At 44.3% G+C, this 24,939-nt stretch overlaps 2 protein-coding genes across 2 annotated transcripts in view; one reads left to right on the top strand and one right to left on the bottom strand.

The window, feature by feature from the left end:
* Window positions 1–3,178: 3,178 nt before the first annotated feature.
* Window positions 3,179–7,577, top strand: LOC106538721 (ferritin light chain, oocyte isoform). Its single transcript, XM_014053310.2, has 4 exons — window positions 3,179–3,425; window positions 5,979–6,125; window positions 6,691–6,816; window positions 7,255–7,577. Exons 1-4 carry the CDS (start codon window positions 3,324–3,326, stop codon window positions 7,411–7,413), a joined length of 534 nt encoding a protein of 177 aa, XP_013908785.1. The 5' UTR covers window positions 3,179–3,323; the 3' UTR covers window positions 7,414–7,577.
* A 1,330-nt stretch (window positions 7,578–8,907) lies between these two features.
* The window catches only part of GYS1 (glycogen synthase 1), a 48,034-nt gene continuing 32,002 nt past the window's right edge, over window positions 8,908–24,939 (bottom strand). The window contains exons 13-17 of the mRNA XM_014053311.2: window positions 24,081–24,207; window positions 20,126–20,221; window positions 18,204–18,367; window positions 15,321–15,401; window positions 8,908–12,201 (exon numbers count right to left, since the gene is read on the bottom strand). Of these exons, the coding sequence (XP_013908786.2) occupies window positions 11,893–12,201; window positions 15,321–15,401; window positions 18,204–18,367; window positions 20,126–20,221; window positions 24,081–24,207 (777 nt within the window). The 3' untranslated portion in view covers window positions 8,908–11,892. The remainder of the gene's footprint in view (window positions 12,202–15,320; window positions 15,402–18,203; window positions 18,368–20,125; window positions 20,222–24,080; window positions 24,208–24,939) is intronic.

Here is a 24,939-nt window from a genome sequence, read left to right as displayed (position 1 = left end):
TGGCAAGAAAGGTCATAAAATGGAGCAAAACTAACTTAACTAGTTTCTTGCTTAGCAACAAAAAAATTGGGCTCAATTATGTCTGTAAGTCGAGGACTACCTGTAACCATATTTTGTTTTTTTTAAGTATACATAGCATATTATAATATTACAGCAAAGTACTGGTAGACCTCAACTAACAGTCACAATTCAGAACAGAATTTCTGTTGCTAAGCAAGGTGGTTGTTATGCGAGTCATGCTGTAGGAGATGACCAAGCTGAGTACGAGGGAAGGCGTGAAACACGTCATCAGTCATGAGTCCTTGCATACCTATAAGAGCCCACCTTGAATTCCTTTCTATTCTTAACTTCCCCTAATTTCCTTTGACCATTAGTAGCTCAGATTCTTATAGAGAGCTTAAGTTTACAACAAATCTTTATACACATTTGGACTGCCCGGATCTCCCAATTTCCCTGGTGCTTGACGTTAATCTGGATGGTGGGTCTATAATTCTCTTGTTTCTCTTATTTTATCCTTCACAACATCCAGCTCACTTGGGGTTACCTTGTTGGAGGAATTAGTCTATAGAAGTGGGGTAGCCTAGTTTTGCTTAAAAAAACCCCAAACCTTTGATATTTGGTTCCCCACCCCCATGTACCATTCCAGTGAAGTCCCCCCACCCCTGAGATCAAGGATTAATGGGCAAAACAGCCTTAAATGTTCACAAAGCACAGGAACAAAGTATTTTTTTGCTGAATCATCCTGAGCTGGTTTCTTTTGGGGGGTCAGATTATGTAGGAGCTCTTTTTGCTGAGTCACTTTAATGAGGGAAGTACACAGAGGGGAGGGGTAATATGATACTCCAGGCTGTTGAACTTCCTCTCCAGGCAATGCTGTCTTTTTAAAAAACACATTATGAGTGGTGCAAGCACTTTAAAAAAAAATACGACGGATGGATTAAGGGGTCTTATGGGCTGAATCACCTTGTTTAAGATAAAGTAATATGAATGTTTTAGAAGTTAAATGAGCATTTGCACCCTTCTATTGTTAATCACATGTTGCAAAAGAAACAAAGAAAGAAAGGATATTACGAGGAAAAGGATCATGGCCTGGTATGCCCTTTGCTGATTCACACAACGCATTAATGTAATCCTGAAATTGGAGTTAATAAAATGAAATACTTTAAAGGTGCTTCCAAGTCAAACCTGAGTCCTGGTGGCAATGCGTATGTCCATGTCACTGACTTGGCAACAATTTGCAACAGGTCTGCTGCTATCTTTTCCACAGAGGACTTTTTCAACTACACAGTCCATCCTTCAGCTTAGGATCTCCTCGTGGTCTCTCATCTACCTTCCAGACTTCATCCAACTGGGCTTTAGCCCACCCAGATGCTGCTACCTGTAGAGGTGACCTATGCACAGTGTTTCTCAACTTTTGCCCCTTGACAACGTGAAGTCCGCACATCTTCAAGGGACAGAGGTTGAGTAATACTGGCCTAGTTCAAACCAACCAGGGGTGGGTTGCTGCCAGTATTACTGCTGGCTCGCTGCACGCACACTTTACACATGTGCCTGATGCATGCTCTGCGTGTGTGCGCAGTTGCCCGTAAATAGGTCTGTGCATGTGCAGAACATTAAAAAATGACAAAAAAAACATGCTGCAGTGAATGGGGCCCTGGTTTGGAGACGTGGCCAGCCTGGGTTGCTGCCAGTTCTGTGACCCAGGCTAATATTCGGTTCCACCACAAATCCACGGTAGACTAAAGCGCGCTCGACGAAAGCGCGTACGTGACGTCATCACAGCGCGACGAAAACGGCACGCTGTGAGCGGTAAATTTAAAATTAACGCGAAAACCTTACCCTAACCCCCCCAAACCTAACCCTAAACCTAAGCCTAACCCTAACCCTTAACCTAACCCTAAACCTAACCCTAAACCTAACCCTTAACCTAACGCTAAACCTAACGCTAACTCTTAACCTAACCCTAAACCTAACCCTAACGCTTAACGTAACCCTAAACCTAAACCTAACCCTAACCCTTAACCTAACCCTAACCCTAACCCTAACCCTAACCCTAACCCTAACCCTAACCCTTACCTTTATGTGAATTGGCTTGCTTTAATTTAATTTTAATTTTAATTTAATTTATTTTTAATTTTATTTGTCGCGCTGCTGATGACGTCACGTACGCGCTTTGATCGGGCGCGCTTTAGTGGACCGCGGTTTTGACGGGTCACGTAATATTCCACTACCGGTTCACCTGAACCGGTGCAAACTGGTTCTGAAATCAATGCAGTGTGCAGCGGGAGCCAAAAAAAGCCAATGCTAAGTTGCATTAACAAAGGGATACAATCAAGATCAAGTGAGCTACTAATACCCCTCTATAAAGCCTTAGTAAAATCATATTAGGAATACTGCATCCAGTTTTGGTCACCACACTACAAAAAAGATGTCGAGACTTTGGAGAAAGTGCGGAGAAAAGCAACCAGGATGATTAGGGGACTGGAGACTAAAACATATGAAGAACGGTTGCAGGAACTGGGCATGGCTAGTCTAGGGAAGAGAAGGACCAGGGGAGACATGATAGCAGTCTTCCAATATTTGAGGGGCTGCCACAGAGAGGAGGGGGTCAAGCTATTTTCCAAAGCACCTGAAGGCCAGACAAGGAATAATGGGTGGAAACTGACCAAGGAGAAATTCAACCTAGAAATAAGGAGGAACTTTCTAACAGTGAGAACAATTAACCAAAGTTGCCTTCAGAAGTTGTGGGAGCTTCATCACTGGAGACTTTCAAGAAAAGATTGGACTGCCATTTGGCAGAAATATATAGGGTCTCCTGCTTGAGTGGGGAAAGGGTGGGTTGGACTAGATAACCTATAGGGTCCCTTCCAACTGTGTTAATCTGTTTATCTGCCCTCCAAGTTAGGATCAGCCCTAATTAATGCTGCTACTGTGGTCACTTTCTGATCGTATTCCTCAGAAGAGCAACAATACCCCGATAACATTTCCAGCGCTCCGGAGCTGGAAGGGAAGCCAAAGACTCGCTCGCAACCAGATTTCGCCCAATCTCAACTCACCCCTCCCCCCCACGCCCAGCACCCCCTCCCATGTAGCCCAGGGGGGGCGGAGCCTCGCGTTTGCAGTCGGCGCGGAGGGAGGGTTTGTGGAAGAGCCTCCGACTGCCTATAAAAGGCTCCTCCCGGGCTCGCTCCGCTCAGTCCAGACCTCGCTTTTGGCTTTCGTTCCTTCGCTCTTGCTTCAACAGTGCTTGAACGGAGCAGGATCGCAGCCACCCCGTCCTTAAGTACTTTTGCCAGCCAGTCCAAACAACCTCGACTTGCACCATGAGCTCTCAGATCCGCCAGAACTACCAAGCCGAAAACGAAGCAGGCGTGAACCGCTTGGTCAATCAATTCCTTCAGTCCAGCTACACCTATTTGTCCTTGGTGAGTATCAAAAGGTAGAAATCGGCCCTTTTTCTCCTCTCTTCCTCTGATGTTTTCCTGGCTTTGCCTAACCCGGCGCCCTGCATTGATCTTGGAATACCGCTCCCACCATCCGTACCCATCACTTGGTACATATATGATGGGAGTTGGAGATCGGTGTTTCTGGAAAGCCTCAGGTTGCTTCGCCCCCCTCCCCGTTTTTCCAAAAAGCCGCTCTCCGTGTGTGTGCAAAGCCAAGAAAACATTTTTCTCTCCACTTAAGTGGTGGCTATACACTTAGGTGGTTGGAGGGGCCCGATTGCTTTATTGGAAGAAACTAGCAAAAATACTGCGCTTTCCAGATGGCGGACTGTTGCGTGGGTTGTTGTGATGTGCTACTGTGTACCACAGCCCCACCCAGTGAGTCCTTTTTTTTTTTAATCCATCGAGTCTGGCTGCTTCTGTTTATAAAATGCGTAAGAAAAACACTGCCCTCGCACCGCCCCCCCCCCACCCTTCCCCCACCGTAGGCTCTGGTTTTAGACGGGCCTCTCCCTTCCTTCCTTCAGAAAATTCACCCCTCTTTTTTCTTTTCCTGCTGTAACCATGGAGACCTAAGCACAGTTTTCCATCAGCTCTGCTTTTCTGTTCACTTGGCATTAGAGGAGAAAGAGAAAAGGTCTTTCTTCACGGGGTAGCTTATTGAGCCATGAAGCTAACCTTCCCCACCCTGCATCTCTGAATGGTGTGGGACTTCAGACTCCATCATCCTCATCTTTTTTTGGGGGGGGGGGCTATACTAGCCCTGTAGGTTTCTTTGTCCTCTGCTTTTGATCCTTTTAGTATTCTGATTCTGTGTGAACTCTTTTACACATCAGCTTCTCCAGTTTTATCATACCACCAATAGCTCCCTTTGAGATTCTTGATAAGCCCCATTAATTATATACACATAGTCCTGTTTTTAAATGCGCCCTCGGGTTGTCTTTATTTATTCCAAATCCTGTATATGTATGCATGTATGAATAAAATATATGTGTGTGTATGTATGTATAATATGTATGTGTATGTATATGTATTTATGTACACACAGACACACACTCAATTTAGCCCTTAATCAAATTATTAAAAAGAGCTTGTCTAGTTCACCAGGCTGTTCTGATTGGGGATGATGGAGATCGTATCCCACTCTGGTTAGGAAAGGTGCCATGGCAAATAATCCCTTTTGCCCTGTAAATAAGATACCTGTTGTTTGTCCTTGCTGTGTACTTGGTTTTGGCAAGGAAAGAGCTCTACACAATTTATGTTTTGATACAAAGTCCACCTCTTCATGTTTACCAATTATTGCATCCTCTAGAATGGTTTTAGGGGAGACACAAGATGAGGTTAATGATTTAATTATGTCAAACTTCTTTATCAGTACATAAACTAGAAACAAAGGCTGGACTGATAAACTCAGGAAGGGGCAATGGGCATTTTGGCTAAGGTTTAACCATGATTTGTTGGGTATGACAGCAGTTAAGTTTGGTTAGCCATGAACTATAGTTTATAAACCTCATCGGGCAGATTTTCACAATATGTTAAGCCATAAATGGAATGTTTTGGTTATTGGTAATAAAATTTAAATTACCATATTTTAGAAGCAAATAAACATTTTTTTGCAGCTACCCATAAGTCTCTCATTTTTAGCACTTGTGGCCCATCCATATGGTAGGTATCAGGGAGATTTTCTTTGAATATGTAGAGACTTAGAAAAAACTTTCAAAGAAGTTAGGAATGCTGCTGGTCAGGGTTGAATCAGGCAATTCTTACATAGGGTTCAGGTACCCATAACCACTGCTTTATTAATGCTTTTCCAGATGTATATCCAATTTTCTTGCTAAAGTGACTGTTAAAAACACACACACAAGCAACTGCTCAGTTATGCCTTGCATCAAACTGAAGATTTGCTGTAATCATAAAAATGGATTACTACATTGAATCTGGAAGTCAAGCTATATTTATTTATTTGTTCTAGCTTTTGGTCTTCTCCAGATTGTTGGGAGGGGGGAAAGCACAGTACAAACCATTACTGTGGATTGGCTGCAAACCAGCATGTAAAACAATGCCATTTAAAAAAAAAAGTATATTAATGATTCTAGATAGCATAATTCACGCCACTTCCAAAATAAGATATAGCAGCAAAATATGGTTATGTACTATATTTCAAATCATAGGCTTTTTGGCTTTGCAGATTAGTTACAAATCTATTATTCTATTTTGGGGTCTTATCAAACCGTAATTACAGTATTGGTTCCAATCCATGATGTGAGAAGTACGCTGGATTAAAACTGCCAGCAGTTGGGAATGCAGCATGCTAAAAGATTTCTTCACATAGTGATTTATTCACACAATAAAACCAAGCCTAAACAAACTATATTATAACATAGCACAATATGTGGATTAAATTAAAGGGAGGCTGCTGGGCTCTTTTTGGGTAAGTAGGCAATAGCGACTGAGTGATAATCCTGCAGAAGCTTGGGTGTAAAGGCAATTTAAACCTCTGCCAATTCTAAACGTTTTCTTTCTTCTGCCCAGAGTTTTTACTACACCCGGGATGATGTGGCACTGTCCAAGTTCGCTTCCTTTTTCCACCACCTATCTGAAGAGAAGCATGAACAAGCGGAGAAGTTCTTGACTTTCCAGAACCGCCGTGGGGGCAGAGTCGTCCTGCAGGATGTCAAGGTGAGAATGGGGAAGTACGTTGGGCCACACACGGGGCTGGGCTTCAACAATTGCAGCAACGGGTTCACTGCCCCGTTGCTGGATGGGTGTGGTCTAGCCAGCGTCCTGCACCATGGTGGGGGAGGGCAGTTTTTTGTCTTCCCCAGGCTCCAGAAGTTTTCTTTGAGCCTCTGGGAGGGCGAAAACTGCTTCCCCTGGGCTCCCGAGACCCTCCGGAGGCTGAAAACAGCCCCGTTTCTGGACTTCCGAAACCTCCAGTAGGCCCATTTCCCCCCCCTCCCCAAGCCTCCGTGCAGGCCTTTCACTTATCTGGCATGATGTACGGGTCGCGTGGAGACTCCTGGGAGAGGAGGGGCGGAGCAGGCTTGGCCAGCCAGGGGGTGGCATTTGGGGGTTCACTGAACTGGGCAGAATCCTAGCTAGAGGATCACCCAAATCCATGCGAACCCCCAGCAGCCCGTCCCTGGGCACACAGGGGTTGAATGAAACCAGTGGTTGGCAGATAGGGGACATGCATATAAGTGTAGTGCTACTGAGACATGATTAATGCTTTCTGATGCTCCAGAAACCAGAACAAGATGAATGGAAGAATGGAATCACTGCCATGGAAGCTGCCCTGAAGGTGGAGAAGAGCCTGAACCAGGCTCTGCTGGATTTGCATCGAACTGCCTCACACAATACAGATCCCCATGTAAGTTGACAGGAGAAGGTTTGCAGGGTTAGGTTCAGTCCCATTTTTCTATTATAGTAATGCCCGTCAAGGTATCCTGGTTGATGATTAAGTGAATTGTGATTGACACACCTTGGATGAACCATCCTCTGAAGAACTCAACATCTGCTTTCAATTTTTAATGGTGTTATGGTTGAGTTCTTTGCATGGTGTATCACTTTTCTGCATCCCTATTGCCCTAAAACAAGGTTAAATGGATCCCACCTTGCCATCTATCAAGAATGCAGTGGGTGGTTTTTTTTTTTATTGGTAGAAGATAGGCTCAGCTGATTTTGAGGCTCCTAGTTCTTGATAGATTGGATGATTGGCAGGCATTAGTCCTTCTAATCCTTGGACTATTTAAGATAGGCAAGCTTTTTCTGTGGCATCCTTGAATTAAAACTCCTTTCTTTTCCTAAGCTTTGTGACTTCTTGGAGACTCACTATTTGGATGAGGAGGTGAAGTTGATCAAGAAGCTGGGAGACCATGTGACCAACCTGAAGCGTGTGCGTGCCCAGGAGGATGGCCTTGGGGAATACCTGTTTGACCGTCTCACTCTGGGCGAATCCAGCGACTGAGCCCAGAGGTGTCGACTCCCTCCCAGCTCCAACAGCCTTAAATGTATTAAAAGCTGGCTGCTCAATAAATATGGCCTCTGTACCCCTATCCATTTTTGGGGGGGAGGGGGAGGGAAGGAGCTGAGTCTGTAACTGGCATTAAATAAACTTGGCATTAAGCACTATGTCCTGTGTATGTGTATATAATTGGGAGAATGTATAGTGGATATGGCTGTCCTTCATAATGTTTTGACGACTGTTGCATTAGATTAGAGCAAATGTTTGTTTAATCCAGGATCCAGTCAGAAATAATGACCAGTGAACACACATAACCAAGGCCAAACAAACAATCCTCCTAATGTAAACTCCATTTAGTGCTAATGGAAGGTTTGAAATAGGAGTCATATGGAATTGAAAGTTCTAGGTAAGGAATGCAGAAAAAAAATTTAACAGGACTGTATCACAAATGCTGGTAGGACAATTTTTTTGCTTGCTTTTAGTGAGGATTTTAAATTTCTTTCACTTAATGTGGCATCTGTATACTGCTGCCCACTAAGTTGCAAGAAATGACATTGCTAATTTACACCAAAGGTAGTCAGAAGGGATCCTGTTGCCAACTCAATGCAGAATTGACTCGTAGATGCTGATATAGTTAGAAACTGTTCACAAAGGAGGCTGTGTGGTGGTAGTCGGCAGCTTCCTAGTGTCTATGCTTGATGCATTTTGCAAACTCAATCCCAATTCTGCTTATCTAATGGAAGAACAGAGAGTAACGGGGTTGGATGAGGCCTTCTCATCCAACGCCCTGCTCAAGCAAGAGATCTTAGATCATTCCTGACAATCTCTTATTGCAAACCACCCATGACTGAGCACACACAATTTCTGGAGGCAAGCTATTTCACTGATTAATTCTCACTGCCAGGAAATTTATCCTTGGTTCTAGGTTGGATCTCTCTTTACTTCGTGCCCTGCCCTCAGGTGCTTTGGAGAATAGGCTGACACCCCCTCCCCACGCACATTTCTGTGTGAAGTAGCTCTTAGAAGACTGCTATCAATTCTGATTGCAGGATTTGAAATTGCAATGAAGCTTACGATTTGAGTTAATTTTAATGGGCAAATATGTTTTGTGCCTAAGCATTAAGCATATAGAATTGTACCCGTAGTTGCCCTATCTGCATATTAAAAATCATAGTTAATGCACCCATCAGAAAGTTAACTTGTGTACTGTGTTCTCAACAAGACACATGGAATTAGAGGTGAAGGCAGAACCTTGAGCCTGCAATACATAAATCAATTGTTTTAACTCTGAGATACACCCTTTTGCATCATGGCCATCCCTTCCTATGAAGGGGCTCCTTTTCCAGTGCTATCATCAGCAATCCAGCAGGCTTTAACATTTAGTGCCTATTATTTTCAACGGCTATTTCTGCCTAGGATAAGGGCGAAGTCCCAAGGAGGATATGAAAGCCAGCAGATTCAGAAGAGTCTTTTCTACAGCACAAGGCACACTTCCCATTTTCCAAAACAATTTCCAAAGCAAACTTTATTCTGAAATTTGTTTTTTTCATTGTCTGTTTTTCCACACAAAGGGGGAAGGAGAAAGAGACACAACAAAATTCAAGCATTTTTTTTGACATCTATAAATAAAAATCTAGATGGGGAAAAGTTGGAGAAAAGAGAAAAGGGGTTTAAGGCCCAACCAATGTTCTGCGCTCTGTTAAAATTGTCTCCCCAAATTTAGTGCCAAGTAAGTCGGGAATTTGCAGGGCTGTATCCCAAAACACCTGGTTCTTCACACATGATTGCATCACAGAATTATGAGAAAGGAAGTCCACATGATTAAAAAAAAAACTGGTTTTCCGTATTGATCGATAAAATTGGCAGAAGCAGAACAGAAAGCGTTCTTGAGTGTGTTGACATCTGCTTTGCCTTTTGAGGTAGTTGCCTCTCATGCTAAGGGTGGGTATTATGTGGATAATACCCACATAACAGGTAATTAAGCCTCCCAGACTCAAGGAATAATTCTTTGCTGCATGTCTGCACTATAATGCCTGCTTTGGTCATAGCTATGTCGTCCTTGGTACAGGGGCACACCATTCTGTACTGCGTCGTCAGCAAAGCCCTCATCGCAAACATTACAGTATAGGATAGGGACAGTTCAACAGCTCTGGCTGATTCTCAGATGCAACCAACCAAATCTATCTAGAGCAGCGGTTCTCAACCTGTGGGTCACGACCACTTAGGGGGCCGAAAGACCCTTTCACAGTGGTCGCCTAAGACCTCTAGGGCCTAGAGTCAATAACTGGAGAGGGGAATTAATTTGCCTGATGTTAGCCAACGGGAGCATTTACCAACCTCGGTGTAGAAAGGGAGGCGTTTTGCAGCGACAGCCTCTGCACCATAAACAGCTGGTTTCCGGTGCTTTCTGGGAAATGTGGTCTTAAGGTGCTCCTTTCACCTGCTAAGATGCCGCTGGCTCCGGGATTAGTCAGTGGCGGCCCTCAGGTGTAGTAGACATATGGTGGTGGGAGGCGCAAAGAAGCAGGTGGGGAGGATGCGGTCACCGGAGAGTCGCCAACTGGAAGCTTAGCACCACTCACCGTTCAGCCAGTCATAAAGGTGGCCGATGGCAGCAGGCAAAGAAGTTGGGCAGGTGGCGGCCTTGGCACAGGAAAACTGGCGGCGGCAGCTTCCTGGCGGGCACTGAAATGGTGCGTTTCAGCTGCTTTTTGCGCTGCTTTCCTGGGCCTAGTAAGGAGGCAGGAAAGCCAGGAGGCGAACGAGCCGGGCAGCGCACTGAATGCCAGCCGGCTTCATTCTCTGACGACCCTGTGGGCGCCTTGCCCTTATGGCCCAGCCTGCAGCTTCCTTCCAGGGTTGGGCGCTATCCTCTGGAGCCTTTGAAAGACCGACAGTCGGCAGACCCAATTGAGCTGCCCCGCTGGTGAGAGATCGGCGGGGATCTCTCTGCCTTCCTTAAGAAGCAAACATTGCTCTGCTAGAATAAGGACAAATGGAGATCCTTCGCTTCTTGGGCCTGTTTTTTTTTAAAGCCTAATATACAGGTAGTTCTCAACTTACCAGTCCACACTTGAGCCCAACATTTATGTTGCTAAGTGAGAAGTTTGTTGTGGGTTTTGCCCTGTTTTACCATTTTTCTTGCCACATCTGTCAAGTGAATCAGTGCAAATTAAGTTAGTAACACTATTGTTAAGTGAATCAGGCTTAAAAATTCATAACAGTAGCAAAATTACAGTTATGAAGTAGCAATGAAAATAATTTTATGGTTGGGGGGGTCACCCCAACACGAGGAACTGTATTAAAGGGTCGTGGCATTGGGAAGGTTGAGAACCACTGATCTAGAGCATCAACAGCTTGCATCGTTCTAACAGAAACCGCTAAGGGAGTTTAACCTAATGGGCAATGTGATTATCCAGAACTCTCTCTTTCTCTCATGAAGATTAAAGATGTGAGCTGGAGAGCTGATGGGTTTTACACTAGCTTATGCTCGGTATGTGCTAGACCAGTGATGGCTAAAATGTTTGGCGCCGAGTTCCCAAAATGCAATGCGCATGGGTGCACGTCCCCCGTGCATGCGCCCCCGCCCCGCCTCCCGCCCTTTTCAGAAAACCCTTTTGTTAGAATCTTTGCTCTAAATAGCTTCGCAAATTCCTTTCCAGAAACAGACAGAGCTGACTGACAAACAGTCCCAAAGTATGAATTGAGATTGTCTGGACATATTATGAAACATCCTCTTTTTTTTTTTCCTTTTCTTTTCTTTAAAAAAAAAGGCTCTGCTTAAAGAAGAGCCGAGTCATGGCTTTTAAAGGAAGTTTCCAAACTCCCTAAAATCCTGCTGAGCATACATCCTCCCTGGGCCTCCATGCCAACCCTCTAGGGTTACGCAACAGAATAATAATATTAGATGCATTCATTTTATGAGCATCGTTTAAAAGGCCTGCTCTGTTTCTGGTTCAATGAAACCTTTGTTGGTAGGGAAGGTGGGGGAGTTGGGTAACATGATATCTTCCCTGTGTCCTTCTCATGAAGGCCTCCCCTTTTCCCTTTTCTCCCATTATTATTATTATTATTTTTAAAATCAGCAAGGTTCTTAAGACCTGGAGAACGCCTTCCAAAATATCAGCAGCATATGGAGTGTGTGTTTGGGAGGAGAACGCAGGAAGGTACACTCTTACTCTTGCTCAACACAAGGATGTTGTTCTTGTGTTCTGAAAAAAGAGCCAATGGGTCACTTCCTGACTCCTTCCCGAGGAAGAAGTCCTCCACCCTTGGCATTCTGTGATCCAGAGAAGACTGCCTTACTGTCCTTTAACCGAACTACATCGAGTGTGAGCACCCAACGCTTCTGCCTGGAGCACCCTAGAACTTACAACTCTAGACTTATTTCAGAATGCAGCGCTAGGTAGCAAGCTCTTGAGGATAGGGGGAGGCGTGGGAAAAAATAGCAGGCGGGCGAGTCAGGACAACCATCCTACCCACCTAATTCTTCTCTTCGATCAGAGAATTGGTGGGGCTGCTCAGGTCGCTGGGGCTGCTGGGGATGGTGGGGGTGCTAGCATTGGAGGAGTTGCTGGCCTCGCTAGACCCCTTCTTGGAGCGCTTTCGCCACTCGGGGACTGGACCCATCATGGATGGGGGTTTGATGTTCTGTCTGTCTTTTTCTGCCTCTTCTTCCTCGTCGTACCGTTCGTCATCCTCTTCGGTCTCGCTGTGATGGGGGCTGGAATGGCGGGAGATGGAAGGAGAGGGTGGGACCGAGGCTGGGCGGGGGTAGCGGAAGCCCTGAGCCTGCAAGGTTGAGGACAGGGGAACAGAGGGAATGGAATGGGGGGGGGGGGAAAGAATGGCGAAAAATCAATCAATGTCACATAGCATCCCCCTCCCCCCTGCCTTCCACCACTTTCTAGGACCCTGGAACACTTTTTTTTTTCCAAATCACCCTTTCCAGCATCTCCGCTTCTACTTCATTTTTCCAAGATGAGAACAATACCTGGCTTTCGACAAGCGCATTCCGGGCAACAGAGAGAGGGCCAGGACAAAGAGTGGCCAGGTCAAAATTAAAACCCATTGTTATGAAATGCCATCAATAAAATAGCATTCTCTTTCATTAGCCACTTGTATTAACTTTTTTTTTCCATTCTAGCACAGTTTGGATCACAGAGATAATATTGAAAAGAGGGTTACTAGGACCTGCATCATGGACTTCTATCTCAGGGTGTGCAAAGATCCCCCTTGCACATATTTGCTAGTCGTTCCCAACTCTAGGGGGCGGTGCTCATCTCCGTTTCAAAGCCGAAGATGCAATGCTGTCCAAAGACATCTCCGGGGTCATGTGGCTGGCATGACTTAACACCGCAGGTGCACGGAGCGCTGTTACCTTCCCACCAAAGGTGGTTCCAATTTTTCTACTTGCATTTTTACATGCTTTCGAACTGCTAGGTTGGCAGAAGATGGGACAAGTAAAGGAAGCTCCCTCCGTTACACGGCGCTAGGGATTCGAACCACCGAACTGCCGACCTTTCTGATCGACAAGCTCAGTGTCTTAGCCATTGAGCCACCATGTCCCAAAGTAGATTCCATTTTGCCCTTTTATTAGAACCTTGATGTTCACCAACTGGAACTGGTTCAAATAAATGGACAGATCCTACAAATTTGAGGCAGGGCTCCACTGAAAATTTGCTCAGCTAGGAGTTTGTGATCAATAGTAGAACAAAATCACACACTAATCTCCTCAGTGCTGGTTGTAGCCTGCATTTCTCTACACAACCCGTTTTCTCAGGCATTGCATCGTCTGAAGCCCCGTTCTGGGCTTGGCAGCCTTTCTGCGATCCCTTCGCTTTGCGGAGAGAGGGAAGCAGCGTGGAGTTGGACTGCCTGAGCCAAAGGGGTCCCCCACAGGATCTTGAGACCTGATTTTTGAGCAGTACTGATCCATTCCACTCTTTCCTTTCCCTTTCTGTCCTTCTTCTATCTTCCTTTTCCTTTCCTTTCTCTTTTCCTTTCCTTATTTCTTTTTCCCTTCTTTTTTCTTTTCCTTTTCCTTCTCTTCCCTTCTTCATCCTTTCCTTTCTTCTTTCCCATTTCCTTTCCTTTTTCCTTTCCTTCTTTTCCATTTCCTTTCCTTATTTCCTTTTCTCTTCATTTTTTCTTTTCCCTTCTCTTTCCCCCTTCTTTATCCTTTCCTTTTCTTTTTCCAATTTCCTTTCCTTTCTCTTCTCCCCCTTCCCTTCCTTCCTTCCTGGGAGTCTGAGGGAGGGGGAGGGGACCCTTTTCCTCTTTGCCCCCTTCCCCAACATCTGCTCTGATGGCAATTATGGCTAAAAAAATTCAGGTGCTCAGGCATGAAAATGCCGCTCAAACACTATACTTTTCCGCACACACTGAAAAAAAATTAGAGGGAACATTGTTGGTGACTCTCAGAGACGCCTTGCCAAGTTCTGCAGATATCGGCCTGTCAGCTCTCCACGCCAGATAAGGTCTGTGACTGTGAATCCTCCCTTGAAAGACTTCGCTGGATGTGAATGAGCAGAATTCAGTCAATTAATAAAAGGGTTTTTTGTCGGCACAAGGAGTTTGCTTCTGCTCTTAGGAAGCCGCAGTCAAAACATTAAGCAAGAAAGTTATTAAGTGAGTCTTGGCCCATTTTACGACCTTTCTTGCCACAGTTGTTAAGTGAATCACTGCAGTTGTTAAGTTAGTAACATGGTTGTTAAGTGAATCTGGCTTCCCCATTAATTTTGACAGAAGGTCAGAAGGTCCAAAACAGGATCACATGATCTTGGGACACAGCAATGGTCATAAATATGAGTCCGATGCCATCTGATTCTTGATCATGTGACGAGGATGCTACAATGGTCTTAAGTGTGAAACAGGGTCATAAGTCATATATTTCAGTGCCACTGTAACTTTGAACAGTCACTACCTGTAGTGGGCTATCATCTGAGCTGGTGCTGGATTTTAAAGTCCTCAGCTTACAATCACAATTGAGACCAGGATTAAGCAAGGGGGTTGTTAAGTGAGTCGCAGCTAATTCCACAGCCTTTTTCTGCCACGTTTTTAACCAAAACCTATAGTTGTTGAGTGAATCCTGTGGTTGTTAAACAAATCTAGCTTCCCCAATTGATTTTGCTTGCCAGAAGCCAGCGGGGAATGTCCCAAATGGCATTCACATGACCCTGGGATGCTGCAACTCAGGTAAACACATGCCAGTTGCCAAGCACTCAAACTTTGATCATGTGACTGCGGAGATGCTGCGATCCGTTCTACGTGGAGGCATCGGTCTTAGTCACTTTTTTCCAATGCCATTGTAACTTTGAATGGTCACTAAATGAACAGTTATAAATCAAGTTGTAAGGGGACCAGAGCAGGAGTGGGTTCCGGCTGCCATTACTACCGGTTTGGTAGTAAAAAAAACATTTGTGGGCATGCATGCGTGCTTGCACTTAAAATGATCTGTGCATGTGCAGAACATTAAAAAAGGAATAAAAATTACATTTATTCAATGAAGCTTGTTCTGCACATGTGCAGAACATTAAATCAAGATGGCGCTGCCGAGGATAGAACCGGTACGATCATGTTCCCCTCCCCCCCAAGAGTTACTACCTATTTGGCCGAACCTGACTGGATAGGTAAGAACCTACCTCTGGATCAGAGGTGGTATTCTACCAGTTCAGACCGGTTCACCCGAACTGGTAGTGGAAATCGAGGATGGCTCCGCCCACCTACCCTGGCTCTACGGCATCCCATTTAGGCCCTTTTTTTTGCCAGAAGCGCATGTGCAGAGGTGGGAGCGCGCCCACAGTTCACATTTGTGAACCGGTAGGGAAAGTAAGTGAATACCACCCCTGAAGGGACCCCATGTAAGGCTTATTATGTCTCTTTCCTCTCCCATGAGGGACCTCACTTACCGCAGTTGTTTCGTGTGGCTCATAGGTGAAGTTGTCAGGGAATGCCTTTGCGAGGGCCATATGCCGGGCATACATGTAATACTGCAAAGGAGAGAATGGTGGGAGAAAAGAGAAAATGAATGCTGGCATTCTGCCCCCACCGCTGAATTTCTTCCCATTCCCACTGCAAGCATCGGAATTTGTTTTCATTCAGGCAGTCAACACACTTCTGGTTTCCAAAACATGGAAATGTTTTGGAAAATATTTCCAAAAATATTTTCCCTGGGCCCAGAACTGCAAAATCATCTGTTTGGTTCTAGAACAATTAATTTCCGTCTTCAAGAGTTGATCAGGTTTGTCTATATTCAGGTTCTTTGATGGGTAGAAGGCGATTGGGGGTGGGGGCTGATATGGATAAACAGGGGAGCTTTCTCTGTATGTACACTTAAGCTGTCGCATACTTTGCTCTGGACAGCTCAATTCTTATGTTGCTTTTGCCTCTGTCTATGGAGATTCTCAGTCATCCAAGTCATGGTTGTCCCAAAGGTGCTTTTTTAAAGAGGAACTGGACTTCCTTGTTTTTTTCTTGAATGGTGTGGAGTATGAATAGTTTTCTAGAAAAAAATGCAGACTACAGGAACCATTTGCACTTCAGTCTGAGATGCAGTCAACAGAGACTTGCACCTGTCTTCAATAGTGAAGGGACACAGGGCAGAAAACATCCTGCAGCCAAGAAGGTTCCATACGTATTTGCACAACTCAGGTGACCCGAGGACAGAGATAAACCTCCAACTGGCCTCAACAATTCTCTAAAAGAATGCAAATGACCAGCTGTCTGCAAGGAATATAAACCCTTCCATTCCCCACCGTCCAATCATAGCTGAAGAAGCTTCTTGGATGAGAAGCGAAATGTCTTCAAAGAAAAAAAACCAAGGAAGTCCAGTTACCTCCTGAAAAAACACCTTTGGGACATTTGCATCTGTGTAACAAAGTGGTCCCCGTCTCTTGATCTGTCAACTGGCATCGGGCTGCGGCATGCCAGAAACTGGGCTGCACAAACAAGCAAAGCCCCATCCACCGAACGTAGACAGTATGTCCTTGGAAAACCTCTCTCCACGGAACTGGTCCCTGGTACTCTCAAAAGGTTGGGGGCCTCTGGACTGTAACCCTGTTTGAAATCCATGACTGACGTGAGTTGATATGGCTCAAAACAAATGAGTCATATCAACTGGGTGAGATCAAAACATGGTCTCCACCTTCCCCAACCAACTTTCTTTTCTGTAGGTGGTGTGAAGAAGAGGCATTTTTGTCAGCCTACAAAAAAAAAAAAAAAAAAAAAAATCCAGCAAATTGGCAAATGCCATATTACTTCCTGAACTGCATGATTGTAGAAAAGAGACAGGTGAGGGATAAGGGCAAGTTACGATATTTTAACGGTTTGTTTAACTTCCTTTTGATTTTAGGAATGAATGAACTTTGCGCCCCATAATGAAGACCTCATAACCACATCAAAACAATAAGATGTTGCCTACTTCTGAATAAATGAAATTAATTCATGTTTGCAGCAATTTATATCGCAGCTTGTGCACTGGAATGCTTTCCTATAGAAATATATCTTTCCATTTAAAAAATGAATTATTTTGAAGAATATACTAGATCAGTAGATTTATAGTAACCTTTTTCTTATAATGAAAACATGGGTAGACCGAGGGTTGTGACCACAATTGGCACCAGAACTTCTGTCACTAAGCCATGTGATGTTAAGTGCACTGTGTCCAATTTTATGTCCTTTTTGGCCATGGTCCCTAAGTGAATGACCACACTTGTTAAGTGAATCTCGTGGTTGCTAAATGAATCCTGTTTCCCATTAACCATGCTGCAACTGACACAAAACTATGCCAGTTGCCAAGTGCTCCTCAATTTCTGATCATGTGACCACAGGGATATTTTGATGGTCATAACTGTAAAATGTGGTTGTAAGTTTTCACCCCCTTCATAATTTCAAATGGTTGCTAAATGAATAGTCCTAAGTCGAGGACTATTTGTATTATTGTATGAGGAAATTTCCAGTTATTAAGTTCTCATTTAGGGAGTACATGCACAGGCTTGCCACTGGTGTGAATAGCAGTTGCCACAGGAATATGCATCTACCATGCTCATTTGTTTTAACGACTTCATTTATCAAGTTAAGTTGAACAAGAATTTTTCTTTCTCATTTGTACTAGATTTTTTTCTAAATTAGAAACTCAGGACCTGTATATAAAATTTACTCTTTAGGTAAAAAAATATTTAATAATGATAGTTTATAAAGTAGACATTTTTCCTTTCTGGATTAATTTTTACTTTAAGAAAGGAAAATCATCCAATCCTTTCAAATGCAGAGTTGCGTTTTGACATGAACCAGAATATATTGGGAACAAAACCCTTTCAAGGAGCTTTTACCCAACTTTTCAAAGATGTGTTGATGAGAATAATTTGACACTAGCCTTGTTATAGATGGGGGAAAAAACTTCTTGGAGACTTTATAAATTGTAAATAAATAATTATGCCCATAATTGTTTGTACTAACTTCCCATAATCTCCTGACATGTGCTTTTACTTAACCCTCCCCCCCCCCCCCCCAAAAAAAAGCTGGTTATATTCTTGATCCGTCCTCAAATTTATTTCTGCTTCCAGGAAATTGTATGGAGCAGAAAAGACAAGTTACCATCCTATGAAAGGACTGGTTGAGCCCGAAAGGTCCCTCAATGAAAAAATGGATAAAGTAGTATTTGGACTATACACCCTCTGGAGGCAAAAATGGGGATTACAACACAGGAAGACGACAAGCAAATGAAATGCAAAGAGTAGAGGAAAAGGACTATCACAATGGCACGTGCATGTCACAGTGAAAAAAAAGCTCACCCTTCCTAGATATTTCCAATCCAGGAGATCAGAAAGCCTCTCGGTGCGGTTTCTCTGTATAATGCGCTGTCGCCGTGACTGCTGGCAGAAGCTGTAGAGGAAAGAGGTCAACTGCGTGCACGACTCATCCAAGGCCCGGAAACGCCTATCTAAGATGTAGATGCCTGGGGGGAACCAAAAAGATGTCAAAGGAGCAGCTTCACCTTGATTCAATACAGAGAGTTTAGTTTAGTTTACTTTATTGTCATTACACATGGTGCAATGAAATTAAATGCTGTCTTCGGTGTACATTATAACTATAAAAATAAAAACATAAACATACTGCACATCCTTTCTATATAAGTGAAATTAAAAACCAATATTGCACTGTACCATAGGATTCAATATGGTTACTGCCCTGAAATAGAAGCTGTTTTTCAGCCTATTTGTCCTTGTATTATCCTGTACCGTCTTCCAGATGGTAATGGTTTTAAAAAAATGGATGAGATGGATCTTTAAGAATGTTTTGAACTTCCTTAAGACAGCGGGAGCTATAAAGCTCTTTCAAAGAGGGGAGAGGGCAACCAATGATCCTCTGGGCAATGACGTTGACCCTCTGGAGTGCTGTCCGATCTGCCACTGTGCAATTATAGCAATAGCAATAGCAGTAGACTTATATACCGCTTCATAGGCCTTTCAGGCCTCTCTAAGCGGTTTACAGAGAGTCAGCATATTGCCCCCAACAATCTGGGTCCTCATTTTACCCACCTCGGAAGGATGGAAGGCTGAGTCAACCCTGAGCCGGTGAGATTTGAACCGCTGACCTGCTGATCTAGCAGTAGCCTGCAGTGCTGCTTTTAACCACTGCGCCACCTTGGCTCTTCCAGTTGACAATTCACCAAAGTAAGACAAGGGTGACTCTCTTCTGCCCAACTGAATGGATGTTGCCTGAGATGCTAGAGAATAATATACACAGTCTTCAAATTATAACCAAAATTGGGACCGGAACTTCCATCACTAAGTGAGAGGTTGTTAAGTAAATCACTCCCACTCTATTTTGCTGTGGCTGTTAAGTGAATCATCATGGTGGTTAATTGAATCATATGTTTTTTTAAAGTGAATCTGGCTTTCCCCACTGACTTTGCTTGTTGGAAGCCGGCTGGGAAAATTGCAAATGGTGATCATGTGAGCCTGAGACGCTACAATTGTCATAAATACTTGTCAGTTGCCAAGTGCCCAAATTTTGATCATGTGACTGTGGGAACACTGCGATGGTTGTAAGTGCAAGGACTGATGGTAAATCATTTTTTTTCAGTGTTGTTGTAACTTTGAACACTAAGTGAATGGTCCAAAGTCAAGGATTGCCTGTAATGAAAAATGTTTTATATATATACAGTGCACACTTGCCTTTATGAGGCTCTGCCATATACAGTAGTTTGAAATGGCTTAATTTCACTAATCTTTGAATTCTTGTTCTATTGTGTGTCCCAGCACATGTAGCTTTAATCAGCTAGGTTTGGGATAGTACAGGCAGAACATAATCATCCTAGATCGCCAACTGAGCTGTGGTGGCGCAGTGGCTAGAATGCAGTATTGCAGGCTAATTCTGCCGACTGCCAGCAGTTTGATCCTGACCAGGTCAAAGTTGACTCAGCCTTCCATGCTTCCGAGACTGGTAAAATGAGGACCGAGATTATTGGGGGCAATATGCTGACTCTGTAAACTACTTAGAGAGGGCTGTAAAGCACTATGAAGTAGTATATATGCTATTATTGCTATTTCACCCATTTTTCCCCTCCAGAAATGTATAAATTAATCTACCCACCCAATTATTCCCCCCAGATCCACCTGAAGGAATTATCCTATGGTCGAGTAAGGGTTGGTTGCATTATATGCTCCCCTTGTGCCAAAAGTGTTCCCAGAGGTCCCGAAATGATACCAACCGTAGGCAGATGGATCTGCTATGTGTTCCTCCATGAAGCAGCCAAAGCCAGAGAGATTGGTGGAAATGCTGGGAATCCCCATCACGGTGCACTCAGCTGGAGAATAAGAAAGAGGTCATCGGAGGAAACAGAGGGATTAAATCCCAAGGATATGCACTATCTCAAAATTTACCTTGCAGCCTGTTCAGTTTGGTCACTTGAGTTTACTAAACTTTCCAGTCCCTACAGATTTTATGTACATGTTAAGAATAGTAAACAGCTATTTTATTATCATGAAAACTTTGTTTTAGGCATTACAAGAACCTGTGCTTTCCTCACAATTTACATACACTTATCTCTCCCTCTTTTCACTTCAGCCACAATTCACAATGCAAACTTGTTTCTATTGTCTCTTCAATTAATGAGGTTCGGAGTTTTCATCCTTTTCTAGCCAAAGCATCATTGTTCACATATTTTATTTATTTATTGATTGATCAAATTTATACACCACCTATCTCATTATCTAGGTTAGGGGTCCCCAACCCCTGGCCCACTACTAGGCTGTGGCTTGTTCGTAACTGGCAGTGTGAGGAGGAGGCTGGCATATGCACCACACAGCTCAACTTGTGTAAGTGGTGGGCTGGTGAACAGTGGGCCAATGCACATGAGCCTGCAGCTTAACTTGGGCAAGTGGTGGGTTGGCACACATGCCCAGTTCGCCTCTCCCCTTCACCGGGCCACCAAGCTGTAAGTGACTCTGGCTGATTTAGTTTATTAGTTTAGTTATAGTTTATTAACCTTGTATGCCGCCCACTCCCGAAGGACTCCGGGCAGCTTACAATACAAAGGGGAAGGAATAAATAAGACAAACAACAGTTTAAAATACACACAACATTCATAGTTACCGTGGGGCTGGATACTTCAACAGCCCCCCAGCCTGCCGGAGCAGCCAAGACTTAGTGGCTTTACGGAAGGCCTGGAGGGTCGTAAGGGTCCGGATCTCCATGGGGAGCTCGTTCCAGAGGGCCGGAGCTGCAACAGAGAAGGCTCTCCCCCAGGGGGTCGCCAGCCGACACTGGCTGGCAGATGGAATCTGGAGAAGGCCTAGTCTGTGCGATCGAATCAGTCTTTGGGAGGTAATTGGCAGGAGGCGGTCTCTCAGGTACCCAGGTCCGATGCCATGAAGGGCTTTATAAGTAACGACTAGCACCTTGAAGAGTGTCCGGAGACCAATGGGCAGCCAGTGCAGCTCGCAGAGGATAGGTGTAATGTGGGTGTACCTAGGTGCACCCACAATCGCTCACGCGGCTGCGTTCTGGACTAACTGAAGTCTTTGGACACTCTTCAAGGGCAGCCCCATGTAGAGTGCGTTACAGTAATCCAGTCTTGAGGTCACAAGGGCGTGAGTGACTATCCGAAGGGCCTCCCGGTTCAGGTAGTGTCGCAATTGGTGCACCAGGTGAACCTGGGCAAAGGTCCCCCTGGTCACAGCCGACAAATGATGTTCTAACATCAGCTGTGGATCCAGGAGGACTCCCAGATTGCGAACCCTCTCTGAGGGGTGTATGGTTTCACCCCCCCAGGCTAAGGGATGGAATAGCTGGACCATTTTTGGGAGGGAGCATCAATAGCCACTCGGTCTTGTCGGGATTGAGTGCAAGCTTGTTCGTTCCCATCCAGATCCTAATAGCCTCCAGGCACTGGCACATCACTTCCACTGCTTCACTGAGTTGGCACGGGGCAGACAGATACAGTTGTGTATCGTCCGCATATTGGTGATATTTAATCCCGTGCCGTCGTATGATCTCACCCAGGGGCTTCATGTAGATGTTAAATAGGAGGGGGGGACAGGATCGAACCCGGCGGCACCCCATAGTTGAGGGGCCTAGGGGTCGACCTCTGCCCTCCGACCAACACTGACTGCGACCTGTCCAAGAGGTAGGAGGAGAACCACCATAGGATGGTGCCTCCCACTCCCACCTCCCGTAACCGTCGCAGAAGGATACCATGGTAAATGGTATCGAAGGCCGCTGAGAGGTCAAGGAGCACTAGGATAGAGGAGTGATCCCTATCCCTGACTTGCCAGAGATCATCGATCAGTGCGACCAAAACAGTTTCCATGCTGTAACCAGGCCTGAAACCAGACTGAAAGGCGTCCAGATAATCGGTTCATCCAAGGACCGTCGGAGTTGAGAGGCCACCACTTTCTCAACAACCTTCCCCACAAAGGGAAGGTTGAAGACTGGACGATAGTTGCTCAAAATGGCTGGGTCCAGAGAAGGTTTCTTCAGGAGGGGTCTCACCACCACATCCTTTAGGAGGAGCGGGAAGGTTCCCTCAAAATGGCTGGGTCCAGAGAGGTTTCTTCAGGAGGGGTCTCACCACAGCATCCTTTAGGAGGAGCGGGAAGGTTCCCTCCAGGAGAGAGGTGTTAACTATCATCTGGATCCAGCCACATGTCACCTCCCTGCTGGTCGAGACCAGCCAGGAGGGGCACGGGTCCAATATACAGGTGGAGGAACTCACCGCTCCCATGGCCTTGTCCACTTCCTCAGGAGCGACAAGTTGAAACTCGCTCCATAAACTCCACTCAAGACCATTTACATGATATATGATACGATATGATATATGATATGAGTACTGCATAGTTATATAAAAGGCTGATTGGCTACTGGGGGAGAAGGAAACAATAACCTGGAATAAGGCACATGGCTAAAAACATTAGCAATCTACTGAAGTGTTTTATTATCATCCCCACTTGGAAAATTCTAATGTATTTTGATGCCATATTAGTTATTCTGGAAAAGGTTTTCTAATTAATTGTATATAAACCACACTTCCATTATTCTTAATAGTTCCTTCGAGCTATTGAAATTGAAAAATGAAGGAAAAGCCATCATTTAGGAAAATACTTGCAGAATTAAGTGGAAAAACATGTGTGAATGGCTAAAAAAGGCCTTATTGATTGCAGTGGACCAGAACAATGATAAAATACACTAAAAGAAACGAATTTCAGGTGAAAAATTCAAGACCATATTGGCTTTTTCTCTTCTATCACTTTTGGAAAGCAAAGTTATCGGGTCTCAAGGCTAACAAGATGCACACATAATTATTTGCAAAACATACCTGGTGCAATCTTGTGTTACTGTAGTATCCACTGACAATCTGTGCTTGTTTGTTTGTCCTTTTAGAGATATTGCCTTACCAGATTCCTCAATGCCTTTAACAGTGAGTGAGTTTCTAATGTATTGCCTTCACTGGAAAAGTTGGGATACATTCATTGAGGTATCTGTCTTGAAAATAGCCCACAGTCAAACAGCACAGGAAATGTTGCAAGACATTTTGTATTATGTCATACACTGTTTTATGATCATTTTTGTCATAAAACATTTTATAACATTTGCCCATTCTGAACCCATACCTTGTTTTAAAAATGTTGCCCTATGATGCACCATTTCACCCAGTGAAAGGTTATATCAACCACACCTTTAGTAGAAGGTAGATTTTTTTAAAACCTCTTTTTATAAACAGAAATTGAAAAATTGAAGTACAGCTAAAATACGTATTTCCCTTATTCCAAAGAGGCTATAGTTGGGGAGATTGCCTGGAAATTTCAGTTTTGTTGCGGGGAAAAAACCAGGTTGTCAAAATATAATTTTGCCCTTTTCTCTGAATATTTTCCTAGTTGTTCTCATTTCCAACTGCTCCTTCAATTTTTCGTATTTCTTCTTTTCTGACAGTTAAAACTGATCACTACTATACACCATTTAATTGTGCAAAAAATACAATCCTGTATTCATATACAGGGAGTCCTCGACTTAAAATGCAATTGACATAAAGTGCAGTTGGCAAGCCCTTTAATTTTGACCATGTGACGATGGGGATATTGCAACAGCCATCACTTTTTTCAATGCTGTTGTAATTTTGAACAAGGGTTGAGTGAATACCCACAAGTCTGCCCTTACAACCCACCTACCTGGTGTGTAGCCCCATGGTTCATAATAGGAAGGGAACACCCCCAAATGGCAGCCTCTAACGAATTCTTCATAATCAACAGGAAGCAATGGACTAGTGGAAGACAGAAATTCTGGGTGGAAAATGACCTAGGGAGAAGAAAGGTAAAAAACGAAGAGTATAAAACAGTGATGGCTATCCTTTTTCAATCAGTGTCCAAAGTGCGCATATGTGCGTCCAAACCCCCCAAATGCAATACGTGCACCCCTCAACGCATGTGCCCCGCCCCTTGCACATGTGCACATGACCTCCCCACATGCCCCACACCCCCTGTGCATCCACGCACACCCTTCCCCCTGCACGCATGCATGCGTGACCCCCCGCATGTACCCCACCTCCGATGCATGCACAGCAGAGACCCAAAGACCAGCTGGCTGGCAGGAGGTACGCATGCATGCGCGGAGAAGGTGAACTGGGGTGACAGCTTGCGTGCCATAGGTTCACCATCACAGGTATATAATTTGTTTATATACTTTCAAACTCAGGAACCAACTTCTAGTGATTTAATATAATGTAATACAGTGTTGACTTACAACAGTATATTTAGTGACTGTTTGATGTTACAACAACACTGAAAAATGTGACATGATTATTTTTCACACAACCACTGAAGCATCCCCATGGTCACATGATCAAAATTCAGATGCTGGGCAACTGATTCCTATTTATGACAGTTGTGCAAGGTCATGTGATCACCTTTTGTGAATTCTGACAATCAAAGTCAATGGGGAAGCCAGATTCACTTAACAAACATGTCTCTAACAACTGCAGTGATTCACTTAACAACTGCTGTAAGAAAGGCTATAAAATGAGGTAAAGCT

The sequence above is a fragment of the Thamnophis sirtalis genome, unplaced genomic scaffold, assembly GCF_051295495.1.
Source record: "Thamnophis sirtalis isolate CommonGarterSnake01/CBP01778 unplaced genomic scaffold, rThaSir2_p1.2 scaffold_4, whole genome shotgun sequence".
Taxonomy (NCBI): Eukaryota; Metazoa; Chordata; class Lepidosauria; order Squamata; family Natricidae; genus Thamnophis; species Thamnophis sirtalis.
Note: the sequence above shows the minus strand (reverse complement) of the source record. Positions and strands in the feature narration are given on the sequence as shown.